The sequence below is a fragment of the Salvelinus alpinus genome, chromosome 28, assembly GCF_045679555.1.
Source record: "Salvelinus alpinus chromosome 28, SLU_Salpinus.1, whole genome shotgun sequence".
Classification (NCBI taxonomy): domain Eukaryota; kingdom Metazoa; phylum Chordata; class Actinopteri; order Salmoniformes; family Salmonidae; genus Salvelinus; species Salvelinus alpinus.
In genome coordinates, this window is record NC_092113.1 from 24,087,073 (window position 1) to 24,101,456 (window position 14,384).

Below are 14,384 nucleotides of genomic sequence, written 5' to 3' on the forward strand. Positions count from 1 at the left end.
TTTAAATCAAAACTAGACGTTGAACTGACGTCTGTGCCCAGTAAAATGTGAAGCAAATGTTACATTACATCCTGTAGCTAGAAACCCCACTTTCACATTGTCTACCTTCACATACACAGTTTACACACCACATCCTCCACATACTGTACCTCATAGCACCAGTAGTAGAATTCACCTACTTTCGCTTGCCTCTCATTAGTGTAAATTGTGATCCATATTAAGTGGAAAGTTCTAATTTCACATTTTACATTCCTTATATTATTGCATGGCATGCTTGACAAGACAGTAGGTCGTTTGCTTTTGTTAAACATCCTTCTTTCTAAAAACATATTTTTTCATGGTGTTTATCTTTGGTTTGTTCTGTTCCATTTTCATGCCTGTACAGTAGATTATAATCTCAGCTGTTGCAGCATGCAGGGGGTTTCATGCAGTAAATCAAATCAAATTTATTTGTCACATACACATGGTTAGCAGATGTTAATGCGAGTGTAGCGAAATGCTTGTGCTTCTAGTTCCGACAATGCAGTAATAACCAACAAGTAATCTAACCTAACAATTCCACAACTACTACCTTATACACACAAGTGTAAAGGGATAAAGAATATGTACATAAAGATATATGAATGAGTGATGGTACAGAACGGCATAGGCAGGATGCAGTAGATGGTATAGTGTACAGTCTATACATATGAGATGAGTAATGTAGGGTATGTAAACATAAAGTGGCATAGTTTAAAGTGGCTAGTGATACATGTATTACATAAAGATGGCAAGATGCAGTGGATGATATACAGTACAGTATATACATATACATATGAGATGAGTAATGTAGGGTATGTAAACATTATATTAAGTGGCATTGTTTAAAGTGGCTAGTGATACATTTTTACATAATTTCCATCAATTCCCATTATTAAAGTGGCTGGAGTTGAGTCAGTATGTTGGCAGCGGCCACTAAATGTTAGTGGTGGCTGTTTAACAGTCTGATGGCCTTGAGATAGAAGCTGTTTTTCAGTCTCTCGGTCCCTGCTTTGATGCACCTGTACTGACCTCGCCTTCTGGATGATAGCGGGGTGAACAGGCAGTGGCTCGGGTGGTTGTTGTCCTTGATGATCTTTATGGCCTTCCTGTGACATCGGGTGGTATAGGTGTCCTGGAGGGCAGGTAGTTTGCCCCCGGTGATGTGTTGTGCAGACCTCACTACCCTCTGGAGAGCCTTACGGTTGTGGGCGGAGCAGTTGCCGTACCAGGCGTTGATAGAGCCCGACAGGATGCTCTCGATTGTGCATCTGTAGAAGTTTGTGAGTGCTTTTGGTGACAAGCCGAATTTCTTCAGCCTCCTGAGGTTGAAGAGGCGCTGCTGCGCCTTCTTCACAACGCTGTCTGTGTGGGTGGACCAATTCAGTTTGTCCGTGATGTGTACACCGAGGAACTTAAAACTTTCCACCTTCTCCACTACTGCCCCGTCGATGTGGATAGGGGGGTGCTTCCTCTGCTGTTTCCTGAAGTCCACAATCATCTCCTTTGTTTTGTTGACGTTGAGTGTGAGGTTCTTTTCCTGACACCACACTCCGAGGGCCCTCACCTCCTCCCTGTAGGCCGTCTCGTCGTTGTTGGTAATCAATATTACCAACAATAATATGTAATATGCTATCCTAAAGTATGGGAGCCTTTTATATTGACCTTGACTCAAATGTGTATGTTTTCATATCTTCATTACAGGAGAATATACATGGATGGAAATTACATGAGCATCCACTGAAGTTAAGAGGACTGGAATGAAATCTGTCACAATGACCCTGACACTGGAAGCACAGACCTCTGGAAGGATGCCAACTAACCAATCTGTATACATACTATGAAGCTTGAGAATGACTCTCCCATGTGCCTTGGATTGGATGGAGATTGATATTATTCAGGAAGACATGGATGTGGTGATGGCACAAATGCAAAGTTTTGCTGATCTGGAAAAGCAGCTTCATCATTGTGAATTTCAAACCCTGGGATATCTTTGACCCAAATATATTGAACCTATTGTATTATGTCATTATACATATTGTAAATCAACTTTAATATCTTTGTAAAACATTTAGGTATACATTTTGGAGTTATTATTCACAAAATGTGATAACAAAATAATAAACTAAACCTTCTTTAGTCCCAGGTTATCAATCCATGGACTGACACTCTCTCCTCTCCCAAGTATGAATCTGAATGTACATGTTTATAGATTATTATTATTTGTGAATGTGTTATTGTGGTGTAAATTGCTTGCATGTGGAGAACATAAACTTTTGATAAGTAGGTTTTTGTATTATGTAAAAAGATATGTTTTTGAACTGGATAACCCTCAAATAATATTCCTTTATTTGTTTCTCTACATATTTCTACATTGTCCATGTATTGTTTGTCTTCTCCTACTCTGAGTGAATATCTCCCATTTGGATTTGGGACATTAATAAAAACCAGTGTGAGACTTTATTTGTAGTGTGACTTCTTTAGCCCTGTGTGTGATAAACAAGACTTTCTCAATTACATGCTACAGGGGGTCATACTGATAACAGGACATTCCCATTGAGTATAACAACAACCCTCTACATATCAGATATTCTCATTTATATCAGCTGTTCATTGTTGTGCTTTAGGGAGATATTATTACATTTTTCAGGGAACTCTGGGGGATTGGGCGGAGCCCTCTACGCAGTGGACCCTAGGATTCCTTCCCAGGCCTGTAAAAAAACAATTCACCTGTTACTGTCTATCTCCCCCTCTTCCTGTTTCCCAATCAACTGCCATGCTGAAAGATCATGAAGCCTGTTTAGCTGACTCAAGCTGCTGAAAAAGGAATATGTTAGTATGTCTCCCCTGACCCTCTTCCACCATAAATATTTTCCATGTGATCCTATGTGTTAATTTTAGACTTTGTCTGAGGCGTGAGCGGGCCATTTACCAGCTAGAGACAGAGCCAGTAGCACTGTCCACTCGGCTCTAGAACTGTTCAGCCATTGTGGATATACTTATTACACTTTAGGTTGATTGACAAACAGTTTATTTTGTCAAACGACTTCTAGATGGATATGTCCAACCAAAGGGACCGGAACATGGAGAACATAAATTAGGAAGACATTGATGAAGATGATATCCTGGCTAGCTTGTCTCCTGAGGATCTTCAAGAACTCCAGAAAGAGATGGATGTTTTAGCTCCAGACGAGAGAGTACCGCTTGGTCAGAGACAGAAGGACCAGCAGAAAGAAAAGCCATCCGCAGACTCTGATGATGAAGACATCGATGAAAATTACATCCTGGCAAACTTGTCTCCTGAGGAGCTGAAAGAGCTCCAGAAAGAGATGGACGTTATAGCCCCAGATGAGAGGGTACCTGTGGATCAGAGGCAGAAGAGCCAGACAGAGAAGGTGCCCACAGGCTCGTTTGATCACAGGGGCCTGGTGGATTATCTATACTGGGAGAAGGAGTCAAAACGCATGCTGGAGGAGGAAAGGGTCCCGGTCACTCTACTGCCCAATAAGGTAAGGGACTACATAACCAATGGTCAACATACCGTAGATATAGCCTTCAAATAGGGTGGCTGGTAGCCTAGTGGTTAGAGCATTGGGCCAGAAATCAAAAGATTGCTGGTTTGAATACCTGAGTAGACAAGGTGAAGAATCTGTTGATGTGCCCTTGAGCAAGGCACTTAACCCTAATTTTCTCCAGGAGCGCCGTACTACTATGGCTGACCCTGTAAAACAATACATTTCACTGCACCTATCTGGTGAAACATCTTAATATATCATACTCTATACCACTTTAATTATTATAACATTATAAACAAACATAATTAACTGACTGACTGTATGTTCTACAAGGCTAAGTTTATTAAATTATTGTACTACTTGTCTTCATCAGAAAACCATGGAAGAGGATGCTGAAAAGAAAGAAAACACTGAACACATGGAAATTGTGTATGAGGTGCAAGAAGAAGACATTGAGGTGGAAGCTACAGATGGTGTTGAAGGAGAGGAAATGATAGTGGAGGAAGAGGATGAGGATAGAAAGAACATAAACTATGAAAGGGTCATAGAAAAACATGAACATCCAGTGAATAAACATTTAAATGAGTCATTGGATGACAATAGCACAAACACTGTATACACTACCAGTCCCTTGCAGCCCCCTCCAGAGTTCACCAACAAGAAAGAGGAGAAAGAGACTGAGAGCAGAGAGCAAAAAAGGAGCACATCACAAATATCTGAGAAAGTAGAAATGAACACCACAGAGACTCCTGAAGGAACAGAGATGACTCCAGAGGAGAAGAGGGCCTGTTTTGTCCCAGAGAAAGAGGTGAGAGTAATAAACAAGCTAAGTATTCCATCGCTGGCCCTTGGCGGGGGCCTTGGTGGCCTTGGTGGGGCCAAGAAGACATCAAGACCCTCAGGGAATGAGACACACCTGGACACCACCCTGGATAAGATATGCCACAACAACCCCACTATCACAAATGTAAACCTGAACAACATAGAAAACATTCCCAAAGAAATGCTTGTAGAATATGTCAATGCCTTGAAGAAGAACAAACACGTCAAAACCTTCAGCATAGCCAACACCGGTGCAGACGAAAACATTGCCTTCACCCTGGCCAACATGCTGAGAGAGAACCGTAGCATCACCACACTGAACATAGAGTCTAACTTCATAACAGGGAAGGGCATCATTGCCATTATCCGCTGCCTCACTAAGCTCCGCTTCCACAACCAGAGACACATGCTGGGCCACCACGCGGAGATGGAGGTGTCGCTCAAGGCCAACAATACCCTCCTGAAGATGGGCTACCACTTTGAGCAGGCAGGGCCTAGGATGGTGGTGACTAACCTACTGACCAGGAACCTGGACCGCCAGAGACAACAGAGGAACGAGGAGCAGAGCAAGCAGCAGAAGCAGGAGCAGAAGGAGGTGTTTGAGATGTATGAACGGGCTCTGAACCTGCCCCCAGGGCTGCTGGCGATGCTTGGCTACGTTCCTCCCGAAATAGCGGCCCTCATGCCGCAGCTGCCCAAGGATCCACAGGGTCCCATGGAACCCAAACCAGAGACCTTCTCCCGAGTCAAGCAGTCCAACACTTCTCCACAGTATCAACACAAGCAGCTTTACCACACTCCACAGCGCAACCCCATTCCACAACAGCCCCCCCAGCATGGACTCGTCTGGTAACCCTCTAAGAGACATCCAGCTGAAGAGGACCCCCAAAAAGCGTGACCCTTTTCTGGATCTGGACCCAAGGGACGACAGGAGAGCAGAGAGGCTGAACGTCCAGCTCAGGAACACAACAGGAAAACAGAGGGGTACAGGCGTTGATGAGATGGTAGAACTGAAGTCCACTCTGAAAGATGTGATGAAGACATTAAAGCCTGTTCCTCGGAGGCGGCAGCCACCCAAGGTGGATGTGACGCCCCGCGATGAACTGCTTAACGAGATCAAAAAGAGCAATGTGGCCTATCTCAAAGCCGTGAGTACAACTGATGATTCTCAGATTAGCACAGGGTCACTAACAGACATATTGTTCGCAAACTTGATCTGACCAGCCTTCACAGTGTTTAGTCAGATGTCAGAAGTTGTCTGATTATTGCTTAAAACATTTTTTTGCAATATAAACTCAGCAAAAAAATAAACTTCCCTGTTTCAGGACCCTGTCTTTCAAAGATAATTCGTAAAAATCTAAATTACTTAACAGATCTTCATTGTAAAGGGTTTAAACACTGTTTCCCATGCTTGCTCAATGAACCATAAACAATTAATGAACATGCACCTGTGGAACGGTCGTTAAGACACTAACAGCTTACAGACGGTAGGCAATTAAGGTCACAGTTATGAAAACTTAGGACTAAAGAGGCATTTCTACTGACTCTGAAAAACACCAAAAGAAAGATGCCCAGGGTCCCTGCTCATCTGCGTGAACGTGCCTTGGGCATGCTGCAAGGAGGCATGAGGACTGCAGATGTGCCCCAGGGCAATAAATTGCAATGTCCGTACTGTGAGACGCCTAAGACAGCGCTACACGGAAACAGGACGGACAGCTGATCATCCTCTCAGTGGCAGACCACGTGTAACAACACCTGCACAGGATCGGTACATCCGAACATCACACCTGCGGGACAGGTACAGGATGGCAACAACAACTGCCCGAGTTACACCAGGAACGCACAATCCCTCCATCAGTGCTCAGACTGTCCGCAGTAGGCTGAGAGAGGCTGGACTGAGGGCTTGTAGGCCTGTTGTAAGGCAGGTCCTCACCAGACATCACCGGCAACAACGTTGCCTACGGGCACAAACCCACCGTTGCTGGACCAGACAGGACTGGCAAAAAGTGCTCTTCCCTGACGAGTCACGGTTTTGTCTCACCAGGGGGGATGGTCGGATTCGCGTTTATCGTCGAAGGAATGAGCTTTACACCGAGGCCTGTACTCTGGAGCGGGATCGATTTTGAGATGGAGGGTCCGTCATGGTCTGGAGCGGTGTGTCACAGCATCATCGGACTGAGCTTGTTGTCATTGCAGGCAATCTAAACACTGTGCGTTACAGGGAAGACATCCTCCTCCATCATGTGGTACCCTTGCTGCAGGCTCATCCTGACATGACCCTCCAGCATGACAATGCCACCAGCCATACTGCTCGTTCTGTGCGTGATTTCCTGCAAGAGAGGAATGTCAGAGTTCTGCCATGGCCAGCGAAGAGCCCGGAACTCAATTCCATTGAGCACGTCTGGGACCTGTTGGATCGAAGGGTGAGGGCTAGGGCCATTCCCTCCAGAAATGTCTGGGATCTTGCAGGTGCCTTGGTGGAAGAGTGGGGTAACATCTCACAGCAAGAACTGGCAAATCTGGTGCAGTCCATGAGGAGGAGATGCACTGCAGTATTTAATGCAGCTGGTGGCCAGACCAGATACTGACTGTCACTTTTGATTTTGACCCCCCCTTTGTTCAGGGACACATTATTCAATTTCTGTTCGTCACATGTCTGTGGAACTTCTTCAGTTTATGTCTCAGCTGTTGAATCTTGTTATGTTCATACAAATATTTACACATGTTAAGTTTGCTGAAAATAAACGCAGTTGACAATGAGAGGATGTTTCTTTTTTTGCTGAGTTTATGTATTGTGGAACACTCTTGAATTGGAGAAACTTAGTCCAATCAAGCTTGTTAGCTTTAACCCATATTAGACACACGCTAGCAAATATGTACACCAGATTTATAGTGTGAAATTCAAATAATGTGATATATCTGTGTATCCTCCACTGCCAATCAAAGCTCTCTCACAGCTGTTTCTTTGTATAATGTATTACTCCTACAGGTGCCGCTCCCCAAAGAATTGGAATGAAGAGAAACCAGTCTCTTCAATCTCTGAGGAATTTACAACACCAGGCTGTGTTTGTTCAACATGATGTGTTTAATGTCTTCCACTTGTAACAATAGTCTGCTTCCCCTTGTAACAATAGTCAGTTCTCATGGTCAGGCAGAACAAGTTCTGTTCTTTGAGGTTTGGAGGAACTTTTATGGTATTTGGATATGAGCCTACAGCTGGAAAATGCACAATGAAGTCTCAATGAAGAATGTCTAAGAAAACATTTGTTTGTGTAAAATTCCATGACTTTGTACAGCCCCAAGTCCATAGTACATCCTCTACTGATGACTTGGATCTTTCATATATGGGTTTTTAAAACCACTATGGTGTCTAACTACCAACTTTGCAATATTGATATAGCTGAACACCATATACAGAATATACAGTATATGGAGGAACCATGAAAAAAAAACGTTTTAGTACTGGATTCAATCCGTATTACAAAAGATCTACGTCAAAATGTAAAGTTAATTTCCGATTGACCCGACATATGCAGCCTTCACCGTGAATGCAGTCTCCGCGAACACAAGAACATTGCCTTTCGGGGCTCTATTCAATCCGTATTGCTGAAGGTCAGCATTACAGCGTGATTGAAATTTAAAGGCAATGTTCCCGCGTTAGCAGAGACTGCATTCACGGTAAACGCTGCATATGTCAGCTCAATAGTAAATTATCTTAACATTTTGATTGCGCAATCTGTAACGCTTTAGCAATACAGGTTGAATCAAACCCTAAATTTCAATGAGCTATAATGTGGATCTTCCATGATACTTTGGCGATACGGTTGAATCCAGCCCTTAGTCTTTTACTGTGTAAAACAGTGTGGATCAGTGGTTCAGGGACTGGATTAATAACTGTATTGACATAAAAAATCAGTGTACATACAAAATGTTTCGGATGTCAATCTTTCCTTCATTAACATACATTTGTATGATCTTACAGTTGCGTCAAAAAATACTGGTACCCTTGCACTTTTCTTAAATAATTCCCTATTTCTTCTAAGTTGAAATTGAAAATAACTCTCCACACCTTGTTATTGGATTTTCAACATTTCAGAACCAATTTTATTTTTGTAAAATGTTTTTTTATTTTAATTCAAAAAATAAAGACAAATGGCATGGACACAATTATTGGCACCCCGGGACTAGTACTTGGTTGCACCGCCTTTGGCCAAGATAACTGCCAACAAATGCTTCTTGTAGCCATCAATGAGCTTGCTGCACCTTTCTACTGGCAATTTGTCCCACTCTTCAGCAGCAAACTGTTCTAATTCTTCAATGTTAGAGGGGTGCCCTCCACCAACTGCTGTTTTCAGATCTTGCCATTGGTTATGGATGTGATTCAGATCTAGTCTCTTCACTGGCCACCCCAGAACAGTCCAGTGTTTCTTCTTGAACCACTCCAGGGTGCTTTTGATGTGTGTTTTGGGTCGTTGTTTTTCTGGAAGACCCACAACCTTCAACAGAGACACTGGGTTGAACATTGGACTACAAAACACCTTGATAGTCTGGTGATTTCATGATGTCTTGCACACATTCAAGGCCCCCAGTACCAGAGGCAGCAAAGCAACCCCACAGCAGGACAACGACCCCAAACACACGTCAAAAAGCACCCAGGAATGATTCAATAAGAGATGCTGGACTGTTCTGGAGTGGCCAGCTAAGAGTACAGATCTGAATCCCATCCAAAACGCATGGCGAGATCTGAAAGCAACAGTTGGTGGAGGGCATCAGGGCATCACTGAAACACAAATATTTACACATGTTAAGTTTGCTGAAAATAAACACAGTTGACAGTTAGAGGACGTTTCTTTTTTTGCTGAGGTTATATATAAAACACAGGAAATCATGTTTTTGACTGCACTGGGCCTTTCATTCTGGGATCTGTATAGCGTCTTAAAATCTATTTAATCGTTTTATATGAATTACCAATGGTGAGCCCTGGAATTGGATCAATTGGATTGGCATTTTTAATATGACAAAAAAATATCTCCAAACATCTGGAAAATACAGGAAAATACAATCAGAACCCCTATTTTCAACTACACAACAAAAATACACCAAACATTCATAATGTGTGTAATATTTAATAGTACAGAGGTAACATTCTTGCACTAATCATTTTTCCATCAATACTTCGGTGCCTTACCCTGTCCTTTCTGTAATGCAAACATTTGTTTTCTGCATGCTTTATGCTGAATACACAAGTACAGAAGATTTAGTGATACATGGAAGCACAACTTTAAAATATACAACATGACTACTTCAATTAATAAAGCTGCATTTGCCATTCATTTTCCCATATTGCATAACTATGATCTGATAATGTTCATCTCAAGCCCAACCCACAGGGTCTGAAGTAACAAGAGGGACATTATTGCTACTTGTCAATAAGCAGTCACTGGTCCAGTGAACATAAGGGGGAGCCCAGCGACACCAGTTCAGCTTAAGAGGAAATACAGCGATGGTTATTCTTCTGAGGCAGCAAATAAATTGGTTCTGATTGATTAAATGCTTTGATATCTTTAAAAAAAGATCATTCAAAATGCTACGCTACTGAACACAATTGGTTTAACATGCAATAGTTATTGCATTCTGGCATTCAGCTTTTTTTGTTGTTGACATTGTACACGCACGCTCAAAAGTCAAATGTGCCTGGATACATATTGCAATTACATAATGACATGTGCATTGTGTGTTTATTTGAATGGACACACAATATACACAGGAACGCTCATGCCTCATTTAATTGTGCCAAGTGCCTTCCCCCTAACATCTGATCCATACACGACAGTACAAATCTTTCTGAAATGCTCCAAAGAAAATCAGGGACTGTGACACAAAATGTACAAAGGTGTTTCAATATAACAAAACAAATGGAGTGAGAATGATAAATAGGGGGAATGCGACACCACTGACATTATATGGGGTACAAATCAACACACTTGATTTTGGTGTTAAAGGAAAAAGCAAACCATGTTGAATTTAATCAGAATGAGGGTGCGGGTGCCATTTTGGCTCTCTCCCCTCAATCCTTGTTTAGCTTTGACTCCAGGAAGTCCTGGATCTTGTTGATCTTCTCCTCCTGTTGGTCTAGCAGATCCAGGATGATGCCCATCGGGGACTTTTTCATGCCCACTCCCTCCATCTTATTCTCCAGTCGGTTCTTCATGTTGCGCAGCCTCAGAGACGCATGAACCAGGATCACTATAGGGAAGAAAGGCAGGATTAGTTTCCTACCCGTTCAGGATGTGCTATCCTCAATGGAGATTCCCATGGTAGCATGTTCCCATTTTGTCAGCTGGAAACATGTTGTAAAAGTGCACACGTGTGCCTTACTCTTACACAGCTTCAACTGAGAAGGATAATTATTTTCCAGGTATGTTATTATGAAATACAATTGACTAACGGGTTAAGGAGAGGCATCTTTACTTCCCTCGTCAGAGATGCTGACTGCATGATGTAAGCCAGTAAATGTAGTGGAGTCTATAGTACAGACAGTACATAGCAACCACGTCGGCAGCCACAGGACAGCCCTCTTGGGATAGCCTGTGTCACATACTGACTGCCTCCTGTTTTTCCACCACAATGTTACAGTTGTTGCCTGTACTTTTCTCAGAACCACCAATTGCCCTAAACATTGTGTTCTGTACTGTGTATTTCAGACTGTAGCAGTTTGTCTAGGCCAGCATTTCACAACTCCAGTCTACTCCAACACCATAAACTTTTGTTGTAGCTCCGGACAAACTCACCTGAATCAACTTAACGAGGGCTTGATGATTAGTTGAATAAGGTGTGCTCGTCCAGGGCTACAATTAAAATATGTACTGTTTGGGGTACTCGAGGACTGGAATTAGGAAACACTGGTCTAGGCTATTTATTTTCAAAACAGTGGCACATGCATTCTCCATATTGAACCCATAAAATCAGTGAGAGTAGTTAAATAAAGGGTAAATAAAAAAATCTGTTTGCTCCATCTTCTGAGACTCATCCCCCATGTTTGCACCTACCCCATTCATAGACGCTAACTGCTTTAGCATCTATTGACGATAGTATCTGCTGACCAGGGAACTTATGTTAAGAGCCCAGACTCTTGCTCTAAACATTAACACGCATCTCTTGCGTTGCGGCACGGTTTTGGAAACATAAGAAATGTATATTTCATATCAGCGAGAAAAGATTTAACAAAAAAAGGTTAAATTACTACACACCTTTATTGGGTTAGGGTTCCCACATGGCCATATTTCCATGTTACAGCACTTGTTTATGGAAAACAGACGGAAGATGGCGTGGACCATACTGCTTTAACAAAGTTTCAGTCAACAGTAACTGTGTATTTTGCATTTGTGAAATAATTTTTATGTGATATGAAAGTAGAGGTATTTATGTTTCTTGGCAATACTTTCTTTGCTGTCGAGTCTGAAAAAAGATCTTAGAAATGTCTGTTTACAGTAGGGATGGGTGTTTAATGTTTGATTATTCGAGTACTCATGATTTTTTGGGGAGTATATTTTTAGAACACAAGGCCCACTATGGGGAAAAAGTTTTGCGCATTTATCTATACTGCACAAAAATATAAATGCAACAATATAAAAGATTTTACTGAGTTACAGTTCATATAAGGAAATCAGTCAATTGAAATAAATTCATAAGGTCCTCATCTATGGATTTCACAACTGGGAATACAGATATCCATCTGTTCGTCACAAATACCTTTAAATTAAAAAAAAGAGGTAGGGGCGTGGATCTGGTGTGACCACCATTTGCCTCATGCAGCGCGACACATTTACTTCTCATAGAGGTGATCAGGCTGTTGATTGTGGACTGTGGAATGTTGTCCCACTCCTTTTCAATGGCTGTGCGAAGTTGCTGAATATTGATGGGAACTGGAACACACTATTGTACACTTGGATCCAGAGCATCCCAAACATGCTCAATGGTTGACATATCTGATGAGTATGCTTGTTGCATTCATATTTTTGTCCAGTGTATATTAAATCCATGTTTTGTATGAGATATGCCTCTTGCATGTGTGTAGATGGTGGGCGTGTTGCATAGAAATTAATAGTTCCTGGAAAGATGCTGGGAAGTGCTAGATGTGCAGCAGCTAAGATGGTGAGGAACAAAACATGGATTTCATATTTTTGAGGGGGTTCCGTTGATTTTTGCAGAACCACCTGCAACTGGAAACTGACATTTCTAAGATACTTCTTACACCAAATCGAAAATGAAGAAAGTATCGTCAAGGACAGGTTAGTTGAAAAATCTATGGTGGCAGTTTGTATGGGGCTTTCCTGTAACAGGATTACACCCTGATGAAGACAGCTTGGCTGTCGAAACGTTGGATATTACATTTTTGCATCTGAGCTCCTAGAGTGTGCGGCTCTCCTTTATTTTCAAGTTTTCTACTCCGCTAGCCAGCACCTCGCCTAAATAGGTGTGCGTTCTTTTTCTTCTAGCTTTCCTGTAACAGCCAGTAATGGACACCAAAAATCTTTGGTTATATCACATTATCTTGCGCACAATATGTAGCTAGTTTGCACCAGATTCCAATGGAGTTACCATTGCAAAAGGCCTGGAAGCTAGGATAAATCTACATGCTAGTTACTGTGTGCATACTTGTGCATTGTGTGACTATCAGGATTCTGACCCTATGGGCTGAATTCCCAGACACAGATAAAGCCTAGTCTTGTACAAAGATCTTAATCTGTGTCCAAAAAGCTGGCCCTATGAGTGTAGAATGTTTGAGACTCACACAACAAGGGAAAAGTAATGCCGAAAATGAAGACCATCACTCCACCACACAGCGACAGCAGGAAGTAGCTCGTTCCCATGACAGCGATGACAAACAGAGTGGGGTTCTTCTTCTTGAAGTTCTTGATGAAATTCTTGTTCTCTCCTGCCCACACCGAGCCCATGAAGACCAGAGAGACCACCGCACCGCCCAGAAACATGCCAAGAGGGTTCAGAAACCTACACAACAGAAGGGAAACACAGATTACACAACCTCTAAATCCACTCAAACGCTATACATGGCAATGCAAAATAACAATTGGGGCTCTAAAACACAAAACATGTAATGATGAGTACAACCTGGTGGCTGGAATAAGATCAACACCTTTACATTATTTATTTATTTTTATCTGAGCCATTTTCTAAAGTAATATCATAACTTTCAAGCTACTGTAGCTGCAATTTAGTAATTAGGATGCATACAAAGCTGTTCCTCAGGTATCTTATCAATTGTATTAATAGCATACTTTGACATGGATCAGTGTGTGGCTGAGATAAGGACCCAACAGCTGGGACAACTTGCAGCATCCATGTGGTGTCATTGTCAGGTCGACTCAAGAGACTATTACTATGTTCATCATGGCTCCCATGATTCAAAAAAATGTCACACACAGTTGCTGGCAGCTGATTCAGGAAGTGGTGTAATGACATTTGTTTTTAGCAGGCCAACTACAGTAGCTAATGCCAGACTCCATTCCAATTCCATGACATGACTGGATCTCTTATTTTGTCGTTGCAGTAATATGAAAATGTATATAGGGACTGCGCATTGCTATGAATAAATGCCCACGACTGGCGCGTGGATCGGAATGCAGGCTAATCAAAGAAACGAGTTATCTATCTAGCTAGCTATAGCAGCTGGGTGGATAATACTAGGAAGCTCGCGCTGTCATGCTGACTTACCCCACGATCAGGAAAACCACTATGGCCACGGCGAAATAATTGGTCTGATAGTATAACAAGTTGCTGATCACCCTGTTGTTCCATTTAGCTAAATCTCCGAAGTCGGGTTTTGCAAATCGATCAGCTCCTGGGAAGAAGTCATCCCATGGTCTAAGTGGTGCAAGCTCCATACTCGCCATCTCTGAGTTTCACTGCGCGAGTATTTTGACTGATCAGCTGATCAAATCAGTTCTCGTTCTTAGCAGTTCAGCTTCTCGCGAGAGTAGGACAAGCGCAGTAATGTTGATGTGAATC

At 42.3% G+C, this 14,384-nt stretch overlaps 2 protein-coding genes and 1 pseudogene across 2 annotated transcripts in view; 2 read left to right on the plus strand and 1 right to left on the minus strand.

The window, feature by feature from the left end:
- Positions 1-2,481, plus strand: part of LOC139557453 (FERM domain-containing protein 4B-like) — a 29,773-nt gene extending 27,292 nt beyond the window's left edge. Inside the window, exon 22 of the mRNA XM_071372268.1 lies at positions 1,723-2,481. Within this exon, the coding sequence (XP_071228369.1) occupies positions 1,723-1,782 (60 nt within the window). The 3' untranslated portion in view covers positions 1,783-2,481. The remainder of the gene's footprint in view (positions 1-1,722) is intronic.
- Positions 2,482-2,970: 489 nt separating this feature from the next.
- Positions 2,971-7,493, plus strand: LOC139557456 (leiomodin-3-like; annotated as a pseudogene).
- A 1,972-nt stretch (positions 7,494-9,465) lies between these two features.
- Positions 9,466-14,317, minus strand: LOC139557458 (PRA1 family protein 3-like). The gene is made up of 3 exons (XM_071372277.1): positions 14,091-14,317; positions 13,150-13,367; positions 9,466-10,601 (listed from the first exon to the last, which is right to left on the minus strand). The coding sequence occupies exons 1-3, from the start codon at positions 14,267-14,269 to the stop codon at positions 10,423-10,425; spliced, it is 576 nt and encodes a 191-aa protein (XP_071228378.1). The 5' UTR covers positions 14,270-14,317; the 3' UTR covers positions 9,466-10,422.
- Between the last annotated feature and the right edge of the window lie 67 nt (positions 14,318-14,384).

What these genes read in the sequence shown, in the direction of transcription:
- LOC139557458 (XM_071372277.1), bottom strand. Translation starts at nt 14,269, where the DNA reads ATGGCGAGTATGGAGCTTGCACCACTTAGACCATGGGATGACTTCTTC. An exon ending in GTGGTTTTCCTGATCGTGGG is followed by an intron (nt 13,368 to 14,090) that starts GTAAGTCAGCAT and finishes TCTGTTGTGTAG; the next exon opens with GTTTCTGAACCCTCTTGGCA. An exon ending in CATTACTTTTCCCTTGTTGT is followed by an intron (nt 10,602 to 13,149) that starts GTGAGTCTCAAA and finishes TCTTCCCTATAG; the next exon opens with TGATCCTGGTTCATGCGTCT.